The sequence below is a fragment of the Mytilus galloprovincialis genome, chromosome 2 (genome assembly GCF_965363235.1).
Source record: "Mytilus galloprovincialis chromosome 2, xbMytGall1.hap1.1, whole genome shotgun sequence".
Taxonomy (NCBI): domain Eukaryota; kingdom Metazoa; phylum Mollusca; class Bivalvia; order Mytilida; family Mytilidae; genus Mytilus; species Mytilus galloprovincialis.
Genome location: NC_134839.1, coordinates 12,150,407 through 12,177,516, shown reverse-complemented (window position 1 = coordinate 12,177,516; position 27,110 = coordinate 12,150,407). Strand labels below are relative to the sequence as shown.

Genomic DNA, 27,110 nt, shown 5'->3' with positions numbered 1-27,110 from the left:
GCTATGATATATATATGTTTGTATTTTTGTGTATAACAAATTTGTATTGTCTTGGTATCAATCCTGTAATTTTGGATTTTAAACCAATAAAAATTACTTACTTACTTACTTACTTACGATAAATAAAAAGAAAAAAACAAGAGCCGTAAACATCCTTAACTAAACTAAATTCATTGTTTGAAGAGTTTCTATCTTGAAAATATGATAAGGTGAATGCTTCAAAATGATATGTAAAATGACTTTCTCCATTTAGTGTTTTGCTCTTTCTTTCTTGTAATTAATAACTGGTACTTGAATAGTCAAACAGGGGAAATCTATTTGTTTTTAATAGAGATGTTAGAGATTGTCTTAATGTTTTAGTTAGAAAAATTATTTACTTTATATACCATTTAATAAAGGCAACAGTAGTATACCGCTGTTCGAAATTCATAAATCGATAGAGAAAAACAGCATATCCGGGTTACAAATTAAATATGAGAGAACTACGACACAACAGAAACACAGCATTAGAATATATGTAACACACACAGAAACGAACTATAATATAACACTGGCCATTTTCCTGACTTGTTCCAGGACATTTTAAGAAAAAAAATGGTGGTTTGAACCTGGATTTGTGGCATGCCAAGCCTCCCACTTTAATGAAAATGTTAAATATAACATTAAAATGAAAACATTACATGACAGGACAACAATACAAATAAATTGGAGCATATATAGGACAGAGAAACACACGAATAATAGCTAACAAAAGGTACCAGGTTTAAAATTTAATACGTCAGACGTGCGTTTCGTCCACACATAACTTACAAGTGACGCTCAGATGTAAAGAGTTTGAAAGCCAAGACAAGTACAAAGTTGAATAGCACTGATGACCAAAAGTTCCAAAGAGTTGTGACCAATACGACTAGGATTTTCTGCCTGGGATAAGAAAATCCTTATTATTTAAAACAATTCATACTTTTGCAAACAGTAAATTTTATAAAACGACTATATAATGGATATATATGATAAAAGTAGTGACTAACTACAGAATAAAAAGTCATTTGAAACCTCAAATTCAAAAAAAAAAAATGCATATGTTTTTCATAACAAAATGAATAGTTTTCATTATTAAACATATATTTTTTTCTGAAGAAAGTTCTATAATTTGTCCACATTTAGAAGACGTTTACTTTTTTTAATTGTTTGCTTCCAGGAAGCAATTCGCCGACATATTATTTTCCGTATTCAAAGTGACCTTAGAGTCAACGTTATCGTAAAAATCTGGTGATCGCAATACGCATGGATCTGTCACTGAAATAACCTTTTATCTGATAGATCATGTCATACACATGCTCAATATCCATGCTTCTTTGTTGATTATTGTTTACTATAAGGTGACAATCGGTAAACTTCGGCTTCCAATCTCGCCAATTAATGAGCTGCCATATTTTCACTTCATAACAGACAGAGAGAAAAAAAATTACGATTATACGATAATTTTGCGTAAAAATGATAAAAACGTGCACAGAAGACTAAGTTTATGATATATACATGCATTGGTTAAAGAATTGGATAAACATTATTTTTCACCAGTCACTCGTTTCATGTGACTTTAACTCAGATGCAACGTGCCTTCTCTTTTTGTGAGTGTCGTGTAATTTGTATTGCGATTCAACAAGTAATTGTGTTTAATAAGCCATGAACCATCGTTAATGAAAATTCTCAAAAAAGTTAAAAAGGAAAAATAAAGTACGAAGTTAAAGAGAATTGATGAACAAAAAAGATGTAAAACTTTTGCCAAATACAACTAAGGTAATCTATTCCTGTGATAGAAAAGCCTTAGTATATCAAAAATGTAAAGTTTTGTTAACAGTTAATTTATAATAATGACCATATAAATGATAAATCATGTCAACACATAAGTGCTGACTACTGGGCTGGTGATAACCTCGGGGAATGAAAACCACCAGCAGTGGCTTCGACCTAATGGTTGTAAATAAACTCCTCATAGACACAAGGGTTGAAATTTTGTCTATGCGCCATACGCGCGTTTCGTCTAAAAAAGACTCACCAGTGACGCTCGAGTCAAATGGAATAGAACAAAGTTAAAAAGGCCAAATAAAGTACGAAGTTGAAGAGCATGGAGGATAAAAAAAATCCTAAAAGTTTGCCAAATACAGCTATGGTAATATATTCTTGATGCCTTATTATTTCAAAAGTTTTGTAAACAGTTGATTTATAATTATGACCATATCAATGATTAATCATGTCAACACAAAATGCTGACTACTGGGCTGGTAATAGCCTCGGGGAACGAAAACTCCACCAGCAATGGCATTGACCCAGCGGTTGTAAATAAACTTATCATAGATACAAGGGTTGAAATTATGTATTTGCGTTAGACGCGAGCTTCGTCTACAAAAGACTGATCAGTGTAGCTCGTGTCAAATCGAGTAAAAAAAAGTTAAATAGTATTCCTGTTTTACTGGTGGCACCTGTTGTCTTGCTCATGAAAGGTAAAAGTTCGTTTATACGTCATATTCAGTGACGTCATCATCGAGGGAAAGAGAACTGGGGCGTGTCAAATACAAACGGTATGGGAATGGTAATGGATATTTCATAGATGTAAGCATTAAATCAAGTATAACAGATAACCAATAACATTCATCCAACTCGTATTGGTGCTTTTGAATTGTTTCTAGAGGAAGAAATTATTATTCCGATATCAGGATATAAAGCACCATATATTATCTATCAAAATACATATGATCCTCTCTAAATCCTCTAACACATTCTCTATATTCATGTTTTATTGAAAACAAATCATAAAGTGCTGAAATACACATATAAATATTTGGAGTTCTGTATGTCTTACGCATATTGTATATTTCTATATAAGGAAAAGGAAAATTATTATAGATACTATACATCAAGTCAATACATACGACAATATTCAACAGAGGAAACAGAAGTAAAACAAATCTATTTCAGGGTCGACCAGATTAATATATTATAATCAACCCATGTCCACCTTGACTCTTGTATTTCCTATCATGATTTTCAGCTTTCCAATTCTATACTTTCCATTTCTAAGTAGCAACATTCCAGCAGCACCTGCATACGGGATATGTATCTTCCAATTGGTAAGATATTCCCGTTCTTCCATTTCCTATCATGATTTTCTTGATAGAGGGTTGCTGCTCACAAGGAAGGTCATAAACCAATAGTTCCAAATGGTGAAGTTGCAATCGTCCTTTCGTTAATTTTACGGACGCCATCACGAGTTGGTTGACCGTTATGGAATAACCGTTTCACAGATGATAAAGGATATGTTTCTTACGTCGTAACTACAATCCCCTTCCCTTTCATGAAATTGACCTACCGAATTAGACTATTTACCGGGTTTGTAATAACATGAGCAACACGACGGGTGCTACAGGATCTGCATACCCTTCCGGACCATCTGCGATCAACCCCAGTTTTTGGTGGGGTTCGTGTTGCTCAGTCTTTAGTTTTCTATGTTGTTTCTTGTGTACTTTTATTAGCCTGTTTGTCTTTTTTCCATTTTTAGCCATGGCATTGTCAGTTTATTTTCGATTTATGAGTTTGACTGTTCCTCTGGTATCTTTAGCCCCTCGTTTACTCTATATGTACCGAAAAAGTAAATAGTCGTTTTATCGTTCAAGTTTGTACTGTAGGAATAACTTATAAGTGCACAAAAATCATGTTTATCATATGAAAATATGTATTTCTATTTCTTCACTATTCATTGGAGAACAAATAGATATACACTTTACTCCAGCAGTCAGTGCTTTGTCTGACATGATTTATATAACCTATACCACTCTTCAAATGTTTACGTTGACATATTGAGAGGAATCCCTCTGGCAAAGTTGTTTTTAGACTGTTATATATTAATACTACTTTACATTAGGTCATATAATTTCTCAAGTTTCTTTTCATCTTTGAGTGTTGCTTATGAAGTAAGATCCCCAAAAAAGCTTTGGAGGCCACAATTGTTTAAAGTGATACTTTCATTTTTCATCACAAATAATCCAAAAATAATCATCATCACGTTTTACACAACAACGATAACAAACCATTTTTTTTTAAAGAACAGAAATTTCATCTACAACACTATAAGTACTTATATAATCATCTTTATCAATGATTTGTTTATAAACCATTTGCCTTATTCGTACTGCAACAGTAAAACAGTTAGGACAGTTACAAATTTCATAATTGAATTATGTATTTGCGTTAAATTTGACAACCCTAAGTAATGTACATTAAAATATCGTTATGCATCACGTAACATTTTTCATATTTTAATGACTATAATTGAGTTGTGTTAGCTCATTTAGAGTTCTGTATCACTGTAAACCTTTTTAGCTCTGAATATCAAAACAGCAGGAAATGCACTGGAAAATGCAGTAATGAATATATAGTGCATTCAACCAATTTAACAACTACTTGAATTAGATTTTAAATTAAATTGAACCATGGAATCAATGTATTTAATTTACATATTTATCATCAAATATTTCATCGGATCACTGTAATGCATATAGTATGGCCTTACATATTATCAGATTATTACATGGCATTTTTCATATCGCATGTATTATCAGCCCTAGGTTCAATATCATCCCAAGAGCCGCATGGCTCGAGGGCTGATATTGACCGAGGGCTGATAATACATGCGATATGAAAAATGACATTATGCTTCAACAGTAGAGAAAAATAACAGATTCATGTATTGATCCTTCTACGTGGTTCCCGAAAAGATCTTGAAAGAGTAAAAAGTTCACGGACGTCGGACCCAAAATTTGATACATTCAATAAGAAATCTTTCTATCATATGCCTCAACAGAGAGAAAAAAAACATTTTAATATGGACGAATCGACAAAAAAATAATTCAACAATATAGATAATGAAAATTGTTTGGAAAAGTCAACTTTTTTTAAAGTAACTTTCTAAATTATGTTTCAGAAAAACTTAAAAAATGCATTTATTTAATTTTTTTTTAATTTAATTTAATTATTTTACACAATATACTTTCCAGTATTCATATAATTGTTTTGTACACTACTTTGTAATGTTTTTCACTGAAAACGTAGCATTAAGGTGTATTTTCCGGAATTTGTCGAGTATCACCGGAATGCCATGTGATAACGTTACGGAAAGGCATGTGATAACAATCGAAGCATGTGATAAACTTTTCATATCAGCCCGCTAAGCACCAATTCGAAAAATATAGAAAATACTTTAATTTAATGCTATTATCATACGGTAAAAATCATATGTTATTAAGTCTAAGTATATGATAATACCCTATATCGTCGTGTAATATTTATTTCGTAAATCAATTAGAATACTGTTTATTTTATTTTTTTATGTTTTCCCTATGCAAGTTGAACCTTCTACTAATCTCTCTTCCGTTTAGAGCACACGTGTTATCACATCCACTAGTAATTGATGTAAAATTCGAACCGTTAGCGCGAAATTACTATATTTGGACGAAAACATATTATTAAGGAATAATAAGAATTTTAAGGGAAAAAAACATCAATTCCTGTTATAAAAATGCTATTAAAGATATCATTGCATATAACAAAAATACTCTTTATTTAAGTCTATGTTAGAACATTAAACAGTGTAAAAAAGTAAAATCACAAAAATACCGAACTCCGAGGAAATATTACAAAATCAAAGCTCAAACACATCAAACGAATGGCTAACAACTGTCATATTCCTGACTTGGAACAGGCATTTTCTTATGTAGAAAATGGAGGATTGAACCTGGTTTTCGGCTAGCTAAACCTCTCACTTGTATGACAGTCTCATCAAATTCCATTATATTGACAAGACAACGATGCGTGAACAAAACAAACAGACATAATAGGTAAAAATGTCTAATATATAGCAGTCAATATTGTTTTAGAATTTTAATCACTAAAATAAACCCAAACACATAAGCACAAAATGGCATAAATTTGCCATAGTACAATAACAGAATGACGTTATGTATAATTACAAAGCACAAATCAAAAAATGAAAGACAAGCAACAAACAAGTTTTTCAATAGCACAATAACTGGATGTATAAGCACAGAGCCACGTTACTTGCATACAAGAAAATGGAAAACAAAAATGTCAGGACATACAAGTTCTCAAGTGTCTTAATAACAGTTTCTGCAGCACGGATCAAATAAAAATGCTATAAAAAAAAAGAAAAAACTTTTATGTTTCGCGTATAGAAATATATAAAACATAACAGTAAGACTAACATATAATTTCAAACAAAATCAATACGTTCGAGTAAGACATTTCAAATCGTATATATATCTGGAATGTTGTATCATATTCGAATGTATTAGTGATAAAAAAAAGTTCTTAATATTTCAGTATCTAGAGACAACATTGATTTCTAAATGCCTTCAATTTTCAAAGATTTGACAGATGATCAATTCATGAAACAAACATTTTAATCGTAAAACTAATTTTGTTGATGTTATTCTAGAGTACTCTTTTTAATAATTTAGAACTTAAGTTTCATATATATCGAATTCGTAATGCTTTAATAGAAATATAACTTGATTTCTTGTAGCTTATTAGTTAGAAAATTTGCTCCATGCATATTTTTTTATATTATTCTATTTTTTAGTCTCGGACAAATGACCTAAAACATGACATGACACATAGTTATAATTGATTCTAAACTAGCTTTTAGTTATAAATATATATTCTGAGGTATAGGGGAGGGTTGAGATCTCAGAAAACATGTTTAACCGCGCCGCATGTTTGTGCTTGTCCCAAGAAGAAACCTCTGCCCTTCGTTGGTCTTAAATGTTTGGGTTTTTTTTAAATTGGAACACCATTCCGTTTAGAGGCCAACAGAAGCTCGCCTCAGGCTACGGGTTTTTCATGCTGTGTTGCAGACCGATTGGTGGCCTTGGGCGATTTTCAGATCTTTAATCTGATTGTTGTCTCTTTCACACATTTCTTGTTCCGTTCTTAATTCTATTTAGCAACTAAGATTATTCTCAGTTCTTTCGTTAGGAATTTTATGTGCGTTTTATCGATCTGATTAAGAGAGAGTTTGTGTAATCTAATTGTGTTTTTCTTTAACTTATTCTTCAAAGTTCTCAATTTTGGTTTGCATAATGAACTTTTTATCAAGTTTATATCGGCACTTACATTATGTTTGAGTACATTACTAAATAGGCATTGCTGCTTATCATTAATAATGTCCATTTGAAAACACTTGCGATATAACAAAATGGAGAAAAAGTCCACTTTATCGTAGATTCTAGTTTAAAGTCACCCATCCGAGTTAAAATAGAGGAAAACATAAAGATATGAGACAGACCTTTTAGTTTTGATATTATCTATAATCTCTGGCTCACTGTGATATATAAGAAGTATTCACTAACTCAAAGTGGGCTATTGAGTTATAGGACATTATCATTATATCTTATTGTAAAATAAAACAAAATCGCATGATTCTTTTTTTTTTTTTTTTTTGTCTTTAAGAAGGCTTGGTAAGAATTGCTTCTTTTAAATACTAAAGCAGTCGGCCAAGACGGTTGTTCAAAATGTACCAATTGCCACAAGAAAATGACTGTACCAATTCAGGAATATGACATTATATAATATCTATTTGTTTATGTGCTGGAGCTTTTGATGTTGCCATTTGATTACGGACTTTCCGTTTTGAATTTTCCTTTGAGTTCAGTATTGTTATATAACTTTTTTGGAATACAGACTTGAATGCCTGTTGAAATTAATATTCACCAGACACAACAAATGTGAATTTAAACACATTTTTATGATATCGACCATGGCATTTTTTCGTAGAACCATTGTGGTTCTTTGCAAATTCAGATTATTCTTCACCAAAACCAGTTCACATTTTTTTTTAGAAAAAGCTCTGTTCAACAAAACGACGAAGTAATTGTTACAATGGAATAGTAGTGTAGAGCGTAGAAAATTCAACCGTTTTAATATTACTGCAGAATAAATAGGACTGTGATTGAAATTTTTGAGTACATCTTAAAAAAAAATATTCAACCTCATATTGCCATTACTGGTTATATATATCTCGCAGCAATATTTCTGAAGACTATCTCTTACTGTAGAAAGATTGGCTTGTAGTAAAAAAAAAATGAAAAAAACACGCTTTTCTGGATTTACCTTCATCAAGAACGCTCAAAGCCAAACATTTGAAATTCGAAGATGTATAAGTACCGAAACCGTAGTAAAAGCTTCAAAAAGATGATTTCGTGAGGTTCATGTATCTGATATAAAGATCGAGATTGGTATTGCCCTTTTTATGTCAATACTAAAGGAGTGAATCTTAAATAAGTGATTTTTCTTAAATCTTTTCTTTCGTGAAGGACGTAGGGGTATATGCTGGCTTCCCCGATTCTTTAATTGGATATTAAAAATAACGAATTTTGAATAGAATGGTTTGCAGCTTTGTCTACTGAAACGTTTCCATATTTATCTTGAAAAGAGGAAAAATCATTAATAATCTGGGTTTCTTGAATGGATAATAAACCCCTGTGATAGTGGTACCTCCTGGTTTTTCTGATAAAAATGAGCAGTTTTGATCCATTCAGATATAGTCTCTAGTTCGGATTAAACTGGCTTGGATTTCAGGTCATTGCATTCTGAAAATCTTTCGGCGATTAAGAGAACGAGAAGACACCAACTCAGTAGCAGTACATTTCTGAAGATTTAAATAAGAGAAAATTGATGATTTTTTCAAAGAGATTCCATGCACACTTGTTTTATATTTTTATAAATTTTAGTATATAAAACATATTCCACTTTTATTTATAATATGAGGATTCGTATAATTTATAATTCAAACGAATTAAATGATCGATCATTTCTTTTAATAATTGTTCAAACTATTATAAACAAGTAATTTATGACTCCATTCACATCCTTTAAAAATAAAGAAACAATAAATAATTTTCATCTACAAAATAAATTTAAAAAAAAAAACGATAAACTTGCTTATATATACAAATATTCGCCATTCATTTTTTGATGTTATCGTCTTTTTCATCTTTTCTACTGAGTTTCTTTTACTTTCTACGAAACTATCAGTAATAATGACAGATATGACAATAGAAAGTGTACATTTGAAATCAAACAAAATTCAATCAAAAATCTTGACCATCACCATTCAATAAGTCATATTCTGTAGATTGACGATGCACGGCGTCAGGTATCTTACGATAGTAGTTCAGATCAAGGTTAAACTTATTTCCCATTCTGAAAAATAAAAATTTGCATTGTTTTGATCATTTAACAGATTTGACTCTAATTTTATACAGATCTTAATAAAACAATAAAATAACATGCACACAATTAGTCAATACTACGGGTAGTTCCATAATAAAATATTTTAATAGCGATAAGTAATTAAAAGGGTTTTACTTTTTTGGGCCTTTAAATAAGATATCATTCATGTAAGCATATCTATCCTTGAATAAACATACTCGCATATGCTATCAATTAAACATTATAATTAGATCGTTATACACACTCTTTCCATTGGTAGTAACATTGATCTTCATATCAATAAATCAAAACTAAATTGCATTGCTATACATTAACAAATGATTAAAGTTCTGCATCCTGTCAATAATTATAATTTGGCATGGCTTATGAGGTCATGTTTTTTTTTTTCAAGACGGTTTATGACGTCTATAGACTAAATCTTTTGGAAGTGCACTGATTCATATTCTGTCTTAAATATATGATTTTTTATTGATTATTATTGGATTTGAAACAGCTTTCCATAACGGCGGATACTAACAGATGACAGGAACTTCGGAACTAAAGTGTTCTGTTATTTGTTTTGTTTTTGTATTTTGTCTGGTCAATCCCTTTTCAACAGATTTTCTAAGGTATGTTCTTATCCTATGCTGTTTCACCACTGCATATCCAAGGTTAAATTTGAAGAAGGGGGTCTAACATATTTAATCCTTCAAAATTGTAGATGTTCCTGAACTAGTCAGGACCCTGTAATTCAGTGGTTTTCTTAGTTTGATGAATTACGTAATAGTAATTCTTGTCTTGGTTGTTGTACCATTTTCCTAGGTAATGGCGGGATTTAGTCAGTCTGGTTGTCTCTTCTGATTGTTTTACATTTTGTTGTGACGGAAGGTGTGTATAAAGCCTGACAAGCGCTAAAAGTTTTGCTCTTTGCTGATGGCCGTAAGGTGAACTATGGTTAATCTTAAAATATAAGAAACTTTATACATACAAATTTTGCAAACATCTTTCCTTTATGCATTCTTCTAGATACTTAAGACTTTCTCCGGTGCCGGGATTTCCTAAAAACAGTAATTAGATCAATGGCCGGTTAGCAAAGAGTGCTACTTAAACAAGTCTTAGAGATAATGCTCTATTCTGGATAGGGGGCCTCCGTGGCCGAGTGGTCTAAGTATTTACTACAGTAATCACTAGCCAGTAAACACTGAGGTTGTGAGTTCGAACCCTGCTCGTGCGGGTGCACTCGACTATAATCATAATTGACTAGGATTGTCAGTTCTCCTACCAAAGGTCGTTGTTTTTTCCACCAATAAAAGTGGAGTTTCAAACACAAAAAAAAAATCTATACTAGACATTTGAATAAATAAACCAAACATGATGTTCATGTTTTAAGCTAGATGTCGAATATTAACTTGTTTAGCCTGGTTTTCCAAAATTTTAATGTGGATACCTTACGAAATATCAATATAGACATACACTTAAAAATTTCTGTTTTTAAACTTTTTATCACTATATTTCAACAAAATATAAACACATCTTTGCATGAAGTACTATCCACTTGTATTTTTGTCCATCTGATGAGTTAAGCCTTTTTCAACTGATTTTTGTAGTTCGTTCTTATGTTGAACTGGTATACCACTGTCTCAGGTAAGGGGAGGGTTGGGATCCCGATAACATGTTTAACCCCGCCACATTATTTAAGTATGTGCCTGTCCCAAGTCAGGAGCCTGTAATTCAGTGGTTGTCGTTTGTTTATGTGTTACATATTTGTTTTTCGTTCATTTTTTTATATAAATAAGGCAGTTAGTTTTCTCGTTTGAATTGTTTTACATTGTCTTATCGGGGCCTTTTATAGCTGACTATGCGGTATGGGCTTTGCTCATTGCTGAAGGCCGTACGGTGACATATAGTTGTTACTGTCTGTGTCATTTTGGGCTCTTGTGGACAGTTGTCTCATTGGCATTCATACCACATCTTCTTTTTTATATAAAAGTTCGTATGTGCTATTCTTGTAGACCTCTTGAACGTTTAAGATTACCTTAGCCGTATTTGGCACAACTTTTTTGGAATTTTGGATCCTCAATGCTCTTCAACTTTGTAATTGTTTGGCTTTATAAATATTTTGATATGAGCGTCACTGATAAGTCCTATGTAGACGAAACGCGCGTCTGACGTACTAAATTATAATCCTGGTAAATTTGATAACTATTTAAGTCAAAGAAATTTACTTATACATCAGTACAAGAAACTCTCATTTAGATCAGATACACATTTTTAATATGTTTATATAAACATACCAAATTCCAAATCCCCTGTATTCATATGTTCTTCCTTACACTCTTTAATACAGTCTCTATACCCCTCTACAAATATAATGTGTATAATATGAAACAATCTTGTTGGTCCTCTTTTGTGGTTTTATCAAATAAAAACTCATGAAAGATATCCAACCTATAAATTGGTACATCATAAACAGGCAATTTAAATCCAGAAAAAAATTTCATTCAAACAAATAATTAGAAACAATCACAAAGGCTTCCTGTATCATAAACATTTCTAAAATCTCTTTAATATATACATCAAAATTTGACGAAACTTTCTTTCAAGTATTTTCTCTAATAAGAAAACGTCGCTGAAAATCAATTCACGGATATAAAAATTTAAACAATTTTAAACCAGTAGTAGTTATGAAAAACCATACTTACTTTTATTATTTTCTATCGTATCCTCATGTACCTGACTAAGTGTTAACATTGTCAAAGCTGAAAGAACTAAGATCGTAAACTTGTTCATGGTTTTCATCGTTCATCAAAAATGTTTGCGTTTTCTGTGTTTTTTATGCTAATTCGTATTATTTTATAAAACTTTAATGATCTTCATTGATTTTCGTATTCAATTTCTTTGTAGAGATAACATACTTCTTATGGTTTCGAATGGCATGATTAAAAGTGTCAAAACAATATCGGTTGTTCACTTCAAATGTCATATGCTTTATTAATAAAGATAACTTTCCCATTAAGATTTTGCGTTTTTTTTTTTTTTTATGCTTTCTCATCAAAATTTTGAAAACAATATTCGAAAGGTATTCAAAAATCTATATTGTTCCATCTTAATATGCAAAAGAATTGACTAGAAAACATATTTTCTATGATAAACGAGTGGTTTTGTTTAAATGGACTTTTAGTTTATAAATGAAGCTTTGGTGACTTTCATGATTATGAGGAAATTAAGAATAGATTGCTTTCCTGTAGTACCAAGTTTCAGGATTAAATGTTTCATTACAAGATTCTTTTATTTTTTTCTGAAATAGTAATTTGCATCAAGGAAAAATAGTTACTGAAATCATTAAAAATTTGATCATATTAAATACATTTTATTTGAATTTCAGGCAGATGTACTTAACACGTCTGTTGTTTGCATTTGACGAAAAAAAAAATAATGATTTGAAAAATTTATCATAAAAATTTATCAGAGAAGGAAACAATTGCCAAAAATAAAGTGTTATTTTTGTGCGTTTATGCGTACTTTTTAAAACCTTAAGGACTATATTAATAATCGTCATGGATTTCTAAATGTTATTTCAAATGTATAGTATGATGTGTGCATAAATACTTTATTGTATCAAATAAAGGCAACAGTAGTATACTGCTGTTCAAAAGTCATAAATCGATTGAGAGAAAACAAATCCGGGTTACAAACTAAAACCGAGGAAAACAAAGACACAACAGAAACACTGAAGCGCAACAAAAAAAAACGACAATGCAACACACACAGAGAAGAACTATAAGATAACAACTACTATTTTCCTGACTTGGGACAGGACAATTCAAGAAACAAAAATGTCAAGATATAATGTTTAAAAAACACATGTTTTTCTCTGACTTTTATAAATATAAATTGAAAATCTAAAATAAATTCATTTCAACTTCTGCTGGACGTACCTTTTTTCCGGCTTCAAATTCGAAAGAAATCTATCGGAACATTTTTTTCATAGGAACATTTATGTTATGGTTATCGTTGTATAGAAAGCCAATTTTACTTCGTCATATAGTATATGCATAATATACATTCCTTGCTTCTCTTATGTCCAGGAATCAGTTTATTCCTTAAAAGATAAAGGCGTTAAAATAATCTTGTGAAATATAATGTGTATCATATTTTACTGAAATAGTCTCTGATAACTGTTTATGTTACAAGAAAAAGGATTTTTTTTTCTCGGTATCAATGGTGGCATTCAAAACAGTCAGATCACGGGTTGTCTCTCACGATTTACTAAAAAAAATACATGTATAGTATACCTTTTTTTTTTTTTTTTTTTTATCAAAATCATATTATTGATCTAATGCAAGTTAAAAGATATTTTTTTTAAGTGAATACATTTGACGAATTACAATGGGAAGAAACCATGACTATTTTTGTATATGTATTTTGTATGATTTGTAAAAAAAAATCCTTGTCTTGTATAAGCTTATGTGTATATTTTTTTTTTTGGAATGTAATCGATTATGTACACCCTTACACTTATTTTGTGTGTTTTTTGCCTATGCACAAAGCTTCACCACAATAAAATATGGATAAAAACTATAAAAAAAACCGGCACTTTTCTTCATTCTTTTTTTATATATATATATTCATCACTTAAGAAGTTTTTTTAAAATTATTGTGGAATTTATTTACATTACTTGTTTTATGTATTCACCTGTGCACATATATTGTTCGTCTAAACATCTTCTTTTGTTTCGGTCCAAACTCATATAAACTACAAGGGATTAGTATCAAGAAACCTTATCTTAAACTTTGCGAACTGGCTAATAATTTTTTTTCACCAGAAAGCAAGTTTTGTCTACATTAGGTTCATCAGTCGTTCATATACTTATTGATTTTTTTCTAGTATCGAACGTGGAGAGTCTTTTATATATTGAATATATTTGGACCATTTCCTTCATGTTCTAAAAATGTAGACAATAAGTGAAGAAACTGGACTGATCTAAAATGGAGAAAAAAAAATAAACTCTCACATCATACAAAGAGTTCCCATTACATTAAATTATAATTACTTTGAGAGAATAGACATATTATTTTTACTTTTAACAAAACATTCAATATTTATTTGGAAATATATAAAACAATAATAAGCTAAGCAGCTTTTAACTTTCACCACTTCAATGAAACAACAGAAAAAATAATCATATGTGTGTTTAAGAAATGTTGTAGAGAACTTCCATACATTAATAAACAAGGTACACATACTGCAGAAATATTATACAAATTTAGCCTTTGTATGAGGTCGATACAAGGATATATTGACCTGAAAGAAGTATATTGACTGAGGACGAAGTCCGAGATCGATATATCCTGTATTGAACTCATACAAAGGCTATATTTGTTATATTATTAATTTCAGACCATTATGCATATTTGTATCAAAATCGTCATTTGATTTTGTTTGAACTTTATAGATATCATATTGTCTCCTTGACAATAACAACATATTAGTTGTAACATATTTGTTGTTATATTATTTACATTTTTTTTGTTTGTTTGACATCTTATGTATTTGCAGATTTTTTTCGTCAAATAATCGACAGATATCATTTGTTTAAAAACGTTTAACGATATCCTGAAATTCATTACATGACGTCACAAATGTAATCGGTTTTTAGATATTCTAAAAATAACCATGCAATATGCTCTGTGCAATATGCTTTTTGCTATCCGCCGTTTACCTTCGAAAATATAGTTTAACATGTGACTATCCCTAAACGAATCAAATTTGTTAAAATGTACGAATTAATAATATAATAAAATATCTAGCACTAGGTAAACTAAATTAATATATTCTATTTCAACAGCAGCATATAATCAAGCCAAGCATATATAGTAACTACATGTAAAAATGTCCATCTAACAGATTAAGTATTACAAATAGTATATTTAAAAAATGAAATAAGGGCTATTACTATCACAATAATCTATTATTTTGTTCAATGATAAAGGTTATTATAAAAGAACTGTATCATTTTTAATTTGTTTTACCCATAAATTAACATCTACATATTTATGTATTTACAATTATTTCTGCAATCGTACTTATACACTGTAATACGACCTCACATAGAGTTTATTTGAATTCCTAAACAATTTGTTTTTATATAGCATAACTTACCACATGTTTGAGTGACACTTGACCGGGTATCTAAATGAAACAGCTGAATTAATATATTATTAAACAAATATATATGCTTTTTGCAGTGTTTTCTACTGTTTCGCGACAGACTTTTTTCTAAATGGCCTTGGTGTGATGTAAATACAGTGAAACGGACCCTACTCCTCTATTAAGCGATATATTCGGGTTTTTTAAACAGATATATTTCGCCAATGTATTTTTAAAAGAATGATGCAGATGTTGAAATAAACATAGCAACGCTGTATGACTGCAAAATGATTGCCATCCAATGTACATCACAATGACGTATAAAGTTCAAGCATCTCCGGGGTACGAAAATTATTAGAATTGCATGTGCTATAAACAACAAATAGGTACAAATATAACACATTAAATATTTAAACTATGATGAAAAATTCCAAAATTATCGATCGATGAACCGTAACTGAGTTTGGGACCAATGAACTGTAAGGAAATGAAATGTTTCAATGCCAATGCATACAATAATACCAAATGTCCTTGACTTAACACTAGTCGTTTCTATGTCCATAATGAACTTTTACAAATGTTACAGTGCCTACATCAGAAATGAACCCCAAAGTTTTCAGCTTTCGCGACTTAATCGCAGAAAAGGCAAAAACAATAATTCATCTTGGTCTATTCATAAAAGTCTTCATCTATATACACGTGTATATGCCATGAGTCAAGCTCAAAATCGTAAAACTCATGGCTTATTATTGATACATTATAGGTCCTGATGTTTTGGTCAAAATTGCTTCATGTTGGGCTTAAACTGTAGGACACAATAATAATTAGTTTCAAAACTGATTTATGAAACTAGAAGGAATTTTACACTTGCCTCACTTAAAGCAATGGCAAAGTGTATTATTTGAAACATTTTTTTGTAATTGAAATATATAGGCGGTGTAAAAAAAATTCGTCATTTGATTAATTTTATGGTAGAGTGCATAAAACGTTGTTCCTGAAAATGAAAATAACTTATATATTATCATGTCACTGTAAAAAAAAAAAAGGCATAGTCTTTTATCCTGTCGTTAGTACATACTTATATTCTGACATTGCACAAGGTCGTGCATTTTTACTCAGTCCAGCGGGATATGCTTTATTTATTAGTTGCTATTTATTTTTATCTAGCTTTAACCGAGTACTCATTGATCGATACTTTGTGCTTTGTGCTTCATTTCGATTTATGATTTCAGACATTTCCAACTTATCTAACATTTGTTCTTGGGTTGTGTCGGACTAGAGGGTAGAGTGCTTTGTTGATCTTTGAACATTTGGACTCTGTTCAACAGATTTCCTTTACAATCATACCACATCCCTTTATTAGATAAAATTAAAACTGTAGCGGTAGTGAATAAATGTAAAATGAAAACGAATGATTTAGATTTACCTGATAAATAATATACAACGACATTCACATCTACTACATCGGCCGATTCACTTTGTTGTCCAGATCCCCAAATACCACCGATATATATGAGATGTCCCTTTTCTGCTTTTGGAATCCAAAACATTATACTGTCTGTTGTATACGCATAAACTATTCCACCATATGGATTTAATCCAGACGCCATTGAGGATCCTACAGCATTAAACTCCATGCCACTGTTATTGCTGTTTCCAGTCGAAATCCTTACCTACAAAATATCTCGGAAAGTCTAATCTCTAATTTCTAATCAAATATATAATTCTGGTTAAAGTATCAGCGAGCGATTAAGTTTTAGAATATAATGCAATACGAGAAAATGGATAAATTTTTTTTTTCTCATAATTTTCAGAAATCATTACAAGAGAGATAATGATTTACTATGTGAGGTAATATTTGCTCGATTTGTTATTTGTTATGTACATTATGCTCTTTAACCTTAAGTACAGATTATTTCTATCAAATGTACTCTGAAACAAACAAAAATATACCTTTGTTGAAATAAAAATGTTGTTTAAATCTAAACCTTCTTGAAAATGTAAACTTGACTGTGTACTACAGTTTTTCATGACCGTAAAAACTTTCTGGAATGACCGGTGAAAATTGTCCATTGTCCATGCAAGGATTTCTACACTACCGTTGTTAAACGCAGGTAATGATCCTGCCCATCCATCAACTGATGTAAATGTAGCATAACCTGTCAATGATTGCGAAAAGAATCATATATAAGTATACCGTCAATGGTGACTCAAAACATTAGAATGGTTGAATTTAACTTTGTTTTTATTGATTCATGTGAATTGATGAATTAATGTTATACTCCATCTATAGTATTCAAATTTCAAACAATATAATGAAGTAAAAGGGGTTAAGTTAAATAAAATTATAAACATTTACCGTTTTCCTAACTACTATTTCGGTTTTTGTCTCGGTATCGACTTATAGTGAACATGTCTATTTGAATGTATCAGTGTATAGTGTTTTCATTATGCATGGTAACGATGATTTCAGAGGATTGTGTTGTATTATGCAATCAAAGTGTTTTAAAAAGTTATTATTAAAAGTTTCGCTTGAACAGAACTATTTGTTTATACTATTTATCTGTATTTACCTGTATTATTGGCCCAATGAAATATGGTTTGTGGCGCAAATAAAATTTCGATTGGCCAAAAAGCAAAGCACCGTCTGAAATATACCAGCTCTTTCCGCCAGTGCTTTATTTTTCTATTAACTTATATGACAGTTTATAATCAAGGTCTAATCCTGGGTAAGGTAGACACAACCACAAAATGCGATCAACGAGAAGTTAAACAAGGGTACCATAGGGTCAAGTGCTGTCACCCTGATAAGTTAACTTACTAGCATTAAAAATCTTTTCGTAAATATTGCAAAAAAGAGTGGTTTTCATTTTGGAGTATGACAAGTTTAAATAAAACTAAGTTCTATAGATCATGTAGGTTGATCTTTCTGATTTTTCTACCTTATACACAACACAAAGTCTGATTAAAAGAAACTTGCGTTTTACAAATTTCCACACATATGTAGTTAACGTGGTGTGAGTTTTAAACAGAACATACATGTACTAGTTCAGGTAATAAATCACAATTGAAAAAAGCACTGCGGACCATAATCATTGCTGTTAACTTGTTACCATGACAATACACATTAAATACTTGTTTGTCAGATTCATTTGTTTCATATTTCGAATACAGAAAAAAAACTTTAAGTGTTATTATTTGTCGTTGGGTTACTGTCTCATTGAAGACTACCCCATGATATTTATGTGTATCTATAGAAGATTTTATTTTGCACAACCACCAGAAGAAAACAATACTTGAACATCTTTTATTCTGTAATGGCGATTATGACCATGAATTTTATTGATAATGTGCAGCAGAAAACAGTTTATTCTATGTAGGTCTAAAATTATCAGGAGCAGTTTTCTTTTAGTTTTCTTTTAGTAATGTTTCTTCGATCTTTTTTAAAAGTCGATTTAAAAAGAATTGAAAGCTTCTTTTTATAAATTTCTTGGGATACGAAAGGGTTGACCGAAATTTATTTTGTATGAAGCACAGAAGCGCTTCATTCTCAAAGTGAGTGCATGATCAACGCTTTTACAATACAATGGAAATTGAAATGGGGAAATTGTCAAATAGACAACAACCCGATTAGACAGGGGATACCAGTTTAAGGCAACCAATAGGTCTTCAAAGCAGCGAGAAAAACTCCAAAACATATAATTGAACTTAAATTTAAAAACTCCAAAACAAACAAAGGCCAGAGGCTCTTGACTTGGGACAGGCGCAAAAATGCGGCGATGTTTTGTGAGATCTCAACCCTCCCCCTATAACTTTAGCCGATGTAGAATAAAGAAACAAACAGCAATGCGCACAGTACAACTCAAGTTAAAAGAAGTCCGAATCCGATGTTAGAATAAGTAACATAAGAAACTAAGCAAAATGGCAATGACACATAATTAACAAAGGACTACTAGCAGTAGCTGACATGCCAGCTCCAGACCTCAATTAAACTGATTGAAAAGTGAAAATCATGCGAAATTCCTCCCGTTAGGGGTTCAGTATTATACTATTATAAAATGTATGAATAGCACATAACCCGTATCATGCCAACAACTGGTTTAAAATAAATGTGTTTACTTCCAATGCATAGACCCTACAAGTGAATCCATATTAATTCTAAAATATACAATCCTTAGTGACCTGACAACAGTATCGTTACTATTTTCCTTCTGAATAACAAGATTGAGAAAGGAAATGGGGAATGTTTCAAAGCGACAACAACCCGACCATATAGCAGACAAAGTCTGTTTAAAGGTTTGGTTAATTTTGTGGTGAATGCCGATATTTTTGTCCTTTGTAAACAATATTACCGTAATAGATTGGATGTGAAATACATGAACGTTTAAGACGTCTGCATGTTGATTTATATTGACAAATGATGTACCGATTATAAAATGTAGTAAATGTTTTGAAAAACCCTATAAAATTACTAAAATAAGCAATCAATACTTATAATTATTCATTGTTTTGCTAGGTGTCAATTTATCTTTTTCTTTTATTTACCTGTTCACTTTATTGTGGAAACACGTGTCATCATAAATAAATGTTGCATTTTATTTTGAAATGAAGGTTGATTTCAGACTGACGCGAGATTGCTGTTAGCCAATCCAAACAACGTTTTATAATGAAACATACATGTAATGTAATTAGTCATTAATATTATAATATTGTTTGTTAACTCGAAATAATCATATTATCCTTATTGTTTTGTTTGAAAATAATTATTAGTCTTGTACGTACCGGCTCGCACCCACAATCGTATCTTTTGATGGTCATACCCATATATTACTCCGCCCATATGACACAAACATGACTCCAATACAGATCCTATTTGGATATTTCAAAAATAGTGTGTACATGTAACGTGTAGAGCATATTAACACACCAGCCAGCTTATTTATTCCAACCTTATTTAAGTACGTGCATGAAAGTTAAGATACAATTATTTGAAAGGCGCACTAACACTTACTTCTCTGTCGAACTAAATACGTATCTGCTTTTCAAAGAAGTGCCAATGAGACAAATCTTCATCCAAGTCACAATTTAAAAAAGACCATAATAGTTTGCTTTTGATTAAAAGACATATAACTATGTGCCTGTGCCAGTTTCTCAAGTTTGTCAGTTGTTTTACGAAAATTGCTCACTCAGTATTGATATAAAGGGCTGAACAAACCTCAAACTTGTTGAGTGTAACTGCTTTCTTTTTTAAAGGGATTCTTTAATCAAAAACAACTACTATATTTACAAATTCACTGAATTTAATCAGGGAATCTGTCAAAAAATATTTAAAATATTTCAGTGATATTGTTAAATCCCCAGTCAAAATCAAGGATTTTATATAATAAATAATCAGTTTAGTGATTATACAAAATCACTGAAATTTCAGGGATTTTACAAAATCCATTATTTTACAAATTGACTGTAACACATATACTAGTCGTGTATTAAATATTATGTACAAAATTAATTGGTTAATAATATTTCAGTTTCTAAGAATGATACATAAAGACCATTATACCTTGTGCATCAGATAAATATCCATTAGCAAGGTGAGTTCTGACAGACATAATATCTGGATAAAAACCTAGTGTATGGTTGATCTCCCTATAGCTGTTAGCACCGTCTGCAAAAATGTTCTCCATGATCAATGTTGTAAAAGTTTATAAAAGGCAAAAATGTTAAAAACTTGTATAATCACAAAACTACAGAACTCCTAGGAATATTTAAAAAGGAAATTCCCTGATAAAATGGCAAAATCAAAAGCTGAAACACATCAAACAATTTATAAAAGAGGGACGAATGATAACAGAGGGACGGTCAAACTCATAAATCGTAAATAACTGACAACGCCATGGCTAAAAATAAAAAAGACAAACAATAGTACACATGACACAACATAGAAAACTAAAGAATAAGTAACACGAACCCCACCACAAACTGGGGGTAATCTTATCCCTGCAATTTTGAATAGAAAAAAAACTTGTCTGTCTAAATAGTAAAATCATGAGCAGTACATGAGAAAAATGTAAGGTTAAAGTTAACTGTTTCTCCAAATGCATAAACAAAGGCAGAATGCTTCTTGATATATGAAATGAGATTTAAAATGTAAATTCAAAGCTATTATTTTCGTAGTTATCATATTTTTTTTTTGACGACCTCAACATTTGAAAAGATATAAGAAGGTGTGGTATGAGTGCCAATGAGACAACTCTCCATCCAAGTCATAATAGGTATAAGTAAATCATTATAGGTCAAAGTATCGTATTCAACACAGAGCACTGGCTCACACCGAACAGCAAGCTATAAAGGGCCCCAAAAATGACTAATGTAAAACCATTCAACCGGAAAAACCAACGGTCTAATCTATATATACAGACAAGAAACGAGAAGCACAATGAACCACATCAACAAACGACAACTACTGAACATCAGATTGATGACTTGGGACAGGTAAATTCAAACGCTGCGAGTTTAAACGTTTCAATAGGTAGGAATCTTCACCCTTATCTGACACAATAGTGTAACATCACAACATAGAAAGACATACTATAAAATATTAATTGAAATGGCTAACTCAAAAGACATAGTAAACATATACTGAACGAATAAATTTGATCTATGATACAATGTAAAAACAAAATTAATAAAATAAGGGGTGCATAAATAAAGGCAACAGTAGTATACCGCTGTGAGATCTTAAACAATTAAAACAAAAAAACAATAACATTGAACAATAAGCCGTCATATACAATAATATACACAGGTAAATGAACATAATTTTGTGGTTAGGTATACAGTTTAAATGTAGAATAGAAATATTTTTTACACAATAAATAATTCTGTTGTTCATAGTACGGAGAAGTGAAAATTTATGGTAATGCCAAACACTTACAAAAAGCATTACAAATAGTATTAAAAGGTCAAATTAACAAGAAAGTACGATTTAAGAGTATCCTTAGTTACTGATAGCTAGTTAAAAGCCAAAAACAATTGATAATGAAAAATCATAACTCATAGACTAAAATCAACTAAAAAACACACATATATATAATATAAAATATCCATAACCTATTCATGCAGCGATTATTTCATTAATTGGTGTCTTATGCTACTTTCACCACTATTGTTCTATTTCGCGGCGGTCAGATTTATTTGTGGAGGAAGCCGGTGTGCCTGAGAGAACCATCATCCTGTGGTCAGAATACTGAACCATCGTTCTGTGGTCGGAATACTGAACCATCGTCCTGTGTTCGGAATACTGACAATCCCAGTCAATTTATATAATTAGCCATAGTCGGAGTATAGGGCACCTGTCACGTGCTTCATGCAGCGAATGACAGCAGTGTACATTTACATATACTGAAAAGTTGGAAATTAGCATCTTATCAAAATAAATAAATTCACATTATTTCTTATACTTACTGTCGACATAAACCGACATATTAAGTTGAAGTTTTGGCATGTCCGAGTTTCGCCAAGCTCTGACCTTCACCATTCCCGTCATAAATGGTCCTTCTAGTTCTGATGGACCATTGTATAATTTATGGGAACCTTTAAAAAAACATACGTATATGTTTATGTTTGGGTTTTTTTTTAATCTTAATTGAACTTTACCATAAAATTCCGATGTACATTTAATAAAATTTAGTTTTTTAAAGTTAAGCTTTCACGGAGCTCTTACGTTTCATTGTTTTAATTTTACATTCAAATCATTTGTTTGAACTTTCAAGCATATGGATTTTTTTATCATAACTTTAATAATTTTGATGGGAAAAATTTTTCAGAAATACCAGTCATTTATATTATCCTATTTTACCTGTATATGCAATGCCTCCTGTTTCAAAATCGTTGTTCTTCAGTGGAAATGTAAGAACAATGTCAATTTGATTATAAATGTACACAGTCCCTCCGTAAGGATTGTTTGTGTCATCATCTCTATGTGCTGATCCAACACCGGTAAAAATAAAGTCTTTTCCATTTTTAGGTATTTTTATTTGCACATCAACAAACGCCGGATACTCCCCAAGATAATGGTTTATTTTAAGAGCTGTGTTGTCCTTATTCTGTGCTCTTATGTTGTACCATGAGCTTTCAAAGCTTGGAATTGTAAGAGATGTTGGATTTGTTCCTGAAATAGACTTGGTCAATTAAGTACTTTTTTCAATTTTTCTTTATTTTGTTTTGTTGCTGCTTTGAACAATGGATTTAACACTTCAACTCTATTGAATGTCTTTTATGCTTTTAACCATCAAAACTCTTGCTCTTGGACAACATTATGTTGGAACAGACATAAGACCAAATGTCCGAGTAGGAAAGTGGTCTCGGTTCGCATTACTTTCTTCTCCAAACTAGATATTTGAAATACAAGCGTATATTGATGCGTGTATGCTTTGTCTATATGCCTTTTTGTGCCTTTTTGTTACATATTTGTTTGTTTTTATAGCGATTAAGATTATAACATTATGTTGATAGCTGTACCCATATTTTTGACATGTTTACCTATTATGTTTGTTTGTTTTTGTTCACATATCTTTGTCAATATAATGGAATTTGGTGCGACTGTCAAACTAGTAAGAGGTTCAGCTAGCTTTAAAACCAGGTTGTTAGGACTTAGCTAAGTTGTTGAAACGATATAGGTTAGTTGTTTAAACGACTTAGCTAAGTCGTTATAACGAGTAAGCTAAATTGTTATAACGAATTAAATTAGCTAAGTCGTTATAACAAGTTAGCTAAGTTTTTTAAACAAGTTAGCTAAATCGTTTTAACGAGTTAGCGTAGTTGTTTAAACAAGTAAGCTAAGTCGTTAAAACAAGTTAGCTAAGTTGTTATAACAAGATAAATATGCTAAGTCGTTATAACAACTTAGCTAAGTTGTTTAAACAAGTAAGCTAAGTCGTTAAAACAAGTTAGCTAAGTTGTTATAACAAGATAAATATGATAAGTCGTTATAACAACTTAGCTAAGTTGTTTAAACAAGTAAGCTAAGTCGTTAAAACAAGTTAGCTAAGTTGTTATAACAAGATAAATATGCTAAATCGTTATAACAACTTAGCTAAGTCGTTATAACAACTTAGCTAAGTCGTTTAAACAAGTTAGCTAAGTTGTTATAACAAGATAAATATGCTATGTCGTTATAACAACTTAGCTAAGTCGTTTCAACAAGTTAGCTAAGTCGTTATAACGACTTAAAAATAAAACTCTACCCTTACACTAACCGGCTTCCGTGGAATTCGAACATACTTCTATATTGATAATTCTGATTAATTTACACAAAGTTTTCAATACCCGAATATTTTTTAAAATAATAAAGTGCCGAATTTCAAAACATTTACTCGGCTTACATAATAAGGTTTAAGAAAACCTCTTCTATTTTCTGTTAGAGCTGTACAGTTGAATTCATCACATATCATCTCTTGAGAATTACAAAGTCATAAACAACATCAGATCAAAGAAATACACAAGTTTACCTTTTCTGTCAGATGAAAAATAGATTGGTAACAAACCCTCGGAAGTTGTTTTTGTTTTTTTAAGAAAGAATAAGAAATGCATGTAAGAAAATTAAAAACAGGAAGCCTTTTAACAAATGGCAAAATCAAAAGCTCAAATACATCAAACGAATGGAAAACAACTGTCATGTTAGCAGGACAGGCTAATATCATGCCATTTCGATTTGTATTCACCCGCATTGTGTCTATTTTATACCTGTACTTGTGTGCGATTAACTGCATGTATATCAGTTTACTATCTTTTTACTGTTTATCAATGACATTTAAAAATTATTTTATACTTCCACGTTTGACATTCAAGTTTTCCCAAATTTTTTTTTTTTTAAATCAAATCTTTTATTGACAACAATTATCAAAGAAATTGGATAACAGGTAAACTTCCTTGTCCCACTCGAATTTTTATCAAATCTCTTAATTTTTAAAAGATAATATAAGTCCTCTCCATTAACAAGTGAAAGTATTCTTATCTATACAGCACAGCAAACAAATAAATTATTTACAAAACATCAGTCAATTTTATTTGATACAAGAATTGTGGTTGCTTCTTTGACATTTATTATTTTCCTTATTTAGGATTCTTTGTTTAAATAGTTTTTTTATTTAACTCTAATTTGTTATTTAACTCTAATTTGTTATTTTTGCTTCTCTTTTTGGTAAATACCAGTTCTAAATAAATTAAACATAATCAATGCATTTTCAATATCGTCATAATAGACTTAGACAGCTTTCCATGCTTGTTGCTTCCAGACTTATAAAATACTAAAGTTATTACACTTATCACTTAATCAATATTACATCCAATTTCAATAATAAAAAAGCAACAAATGTCTTATAAAGGAATAGTTATTACATTTACAAAACACTTAAATTTGTTCAATTTTTATTTTGTAAATTTACCCTGAATAACTATGACATATTTGCCACTGGACATTAAGCATTCGGTCGGTCAGTCAAGATTTTCTAAATGTAACTTCGTCTATCTTTATATTTCATTGTAATCGTTCGTGTGGATAGCTGATTGTCTTTCTTATTTTCTTTTTTGTCGCAATGGATGTGAGATATCACTTCGTGTTTTACCAGACAGAAAATATCCGACTTACTATGTTAAGCAGATAATGAAATACTTGAATTTTTGCAAAAGATAAACACAAACGAGCGAAATCAATAAAAGCAACGAAACTAATGCACAGATTAACAAAAACACTAAAACTTGAGTCTGAACAAAATCCACTTTTAAATTGAAAGTGATATTAGCGACCTGATATTAGGTGCTCAGGAATGTTGAAAATATATAAAACTTAGCAACAGTTGTTATTAATAAGAATTACGAATACCATATACCTAAGTTCAAAATTTAATCTTCTTAATTGAATTTGAATTTGAGTTTAATTTCTTAGCATAGTTTGAGAAAAATACTCACCATAGACATTGGTCACCAAAAATAGACAAAAAACCTGAAGGACACAACAATGAACAACCATATCTTTTTCCATTTCGAAAGTACTTGTTCTTAAACATTCAAGTCCTCTTTCTACTTTATCTATAGGGGATATGCATTAAATCAATAGATAACGTATGTTTTTAAAACAAAACTAAACAAGAAGATAAACCATTTCTTTTTTAATAAATTCTATCATGACCTTGCACTCTAAAGTAAAGTCAATTGAATTTCTGACGGATAGTGTCATAATGGGTCGAAAATAGTGACCGACACATTGTAGAAAAAAAAGTTGTTTCTACAATAAAAATGGGAACCCACTTTCGATATTGCAGTCTCTAATACTTGGCATCTTTTATTGCGTTTCAATCAAAAAAATTTTATATCTGGAAAAAACTACATTCCAATAGTATCAGAAATATGTGACAACTTTCCTACGAGTGTCGTCAGGACATGGAGAAAATACTATGACGTTGCAAAGGGAATTCTGAATTATTTGTTGTGATTTAAATCAATACCAATCTTTCGGATAACACTACATTTTACTATAAAACAAGGTTTAACCCGGGAAATACCTTAACCATATATATATATATATATATATGCCTCTTCCAATACATATATACATATGTGAGTTGTTTCCCACTCTTTCCGTTGGTTGATATCGTTTGATTTTTTTCAGTTTTAATAG

At 30.8% G+C, this 27,110-nt stretch overlaps 1 protein-coding gene and 1 long non-coding RNA gene across 4 annotated transcripts; both read right to left on the bottom strand.

Moving 5' to 3' along the window:
- Window positions 1–8,712: 8,712 nt before the first annotated feature.
- Window positions 8,713–12,971, bottom strand: LOC143062119 (uncharacterized). Of its 2 annotated transcripts, XR_012974558.1 has the most exons (4): window positions 11,985–12,971; window positions 11,577–11,642; window positions 10,271–10,340; window positions 8,713–9,273 (listed from the first exon to the last, which is right to left on the bottom strand). It is a non-coding gene; the product is annotated as an uncharacterized LOC143062119 (long non-coding RNA). The 2 variants fall into 2 exon arrangements; XR_012974557.1 differs by lacking the exon at window positions 11,985–12,971 and having other exon boundaries at window positions 11,577–11,964.
- Window positions 12,972–15,080: 2,109 nt separating this feature from the next.
- LOC143062118 (uncharacterized) lies at window positions 15,081–26,510 on the bottom strand. Of its 2 annotated transcripts, none has more exons than XM_076233929.1 (8): window positions 26,402–26,510; window positions 23,292–23,603; window positions 22,898–23,026; window positions 20,994–21,098; window positions 20,216–20,302; window positions 17,387–17,592; window positions 16,860–17,106; window positions 15,081–15,488 (listed from the first exon to the last, which is right to left on the bottom strand). In XM_076233929.1, the coding sequence occupies exons 1-8, from the start codon at window positions 26,472–26,474 to the stop codon at window positions 15,442–15,444; spliced, it is 1,206 nt and encodes a 401-aa protein (XP_076090044.1). In that variant the 5' UTR covers window positions 26,475–26,510; the 3' UTR covers window positions 15,081–15,441. The 2 variants fall into 2 exon arrangements, with proteins under 2 accessions (XP_076090044.1, XP_076090043.1); XM_076233928.1 differs by having other exon boundaries at window positions 15,081–15,475.
- Window positions 26,511–27,110: the final 600 nt, after the last annotated feature.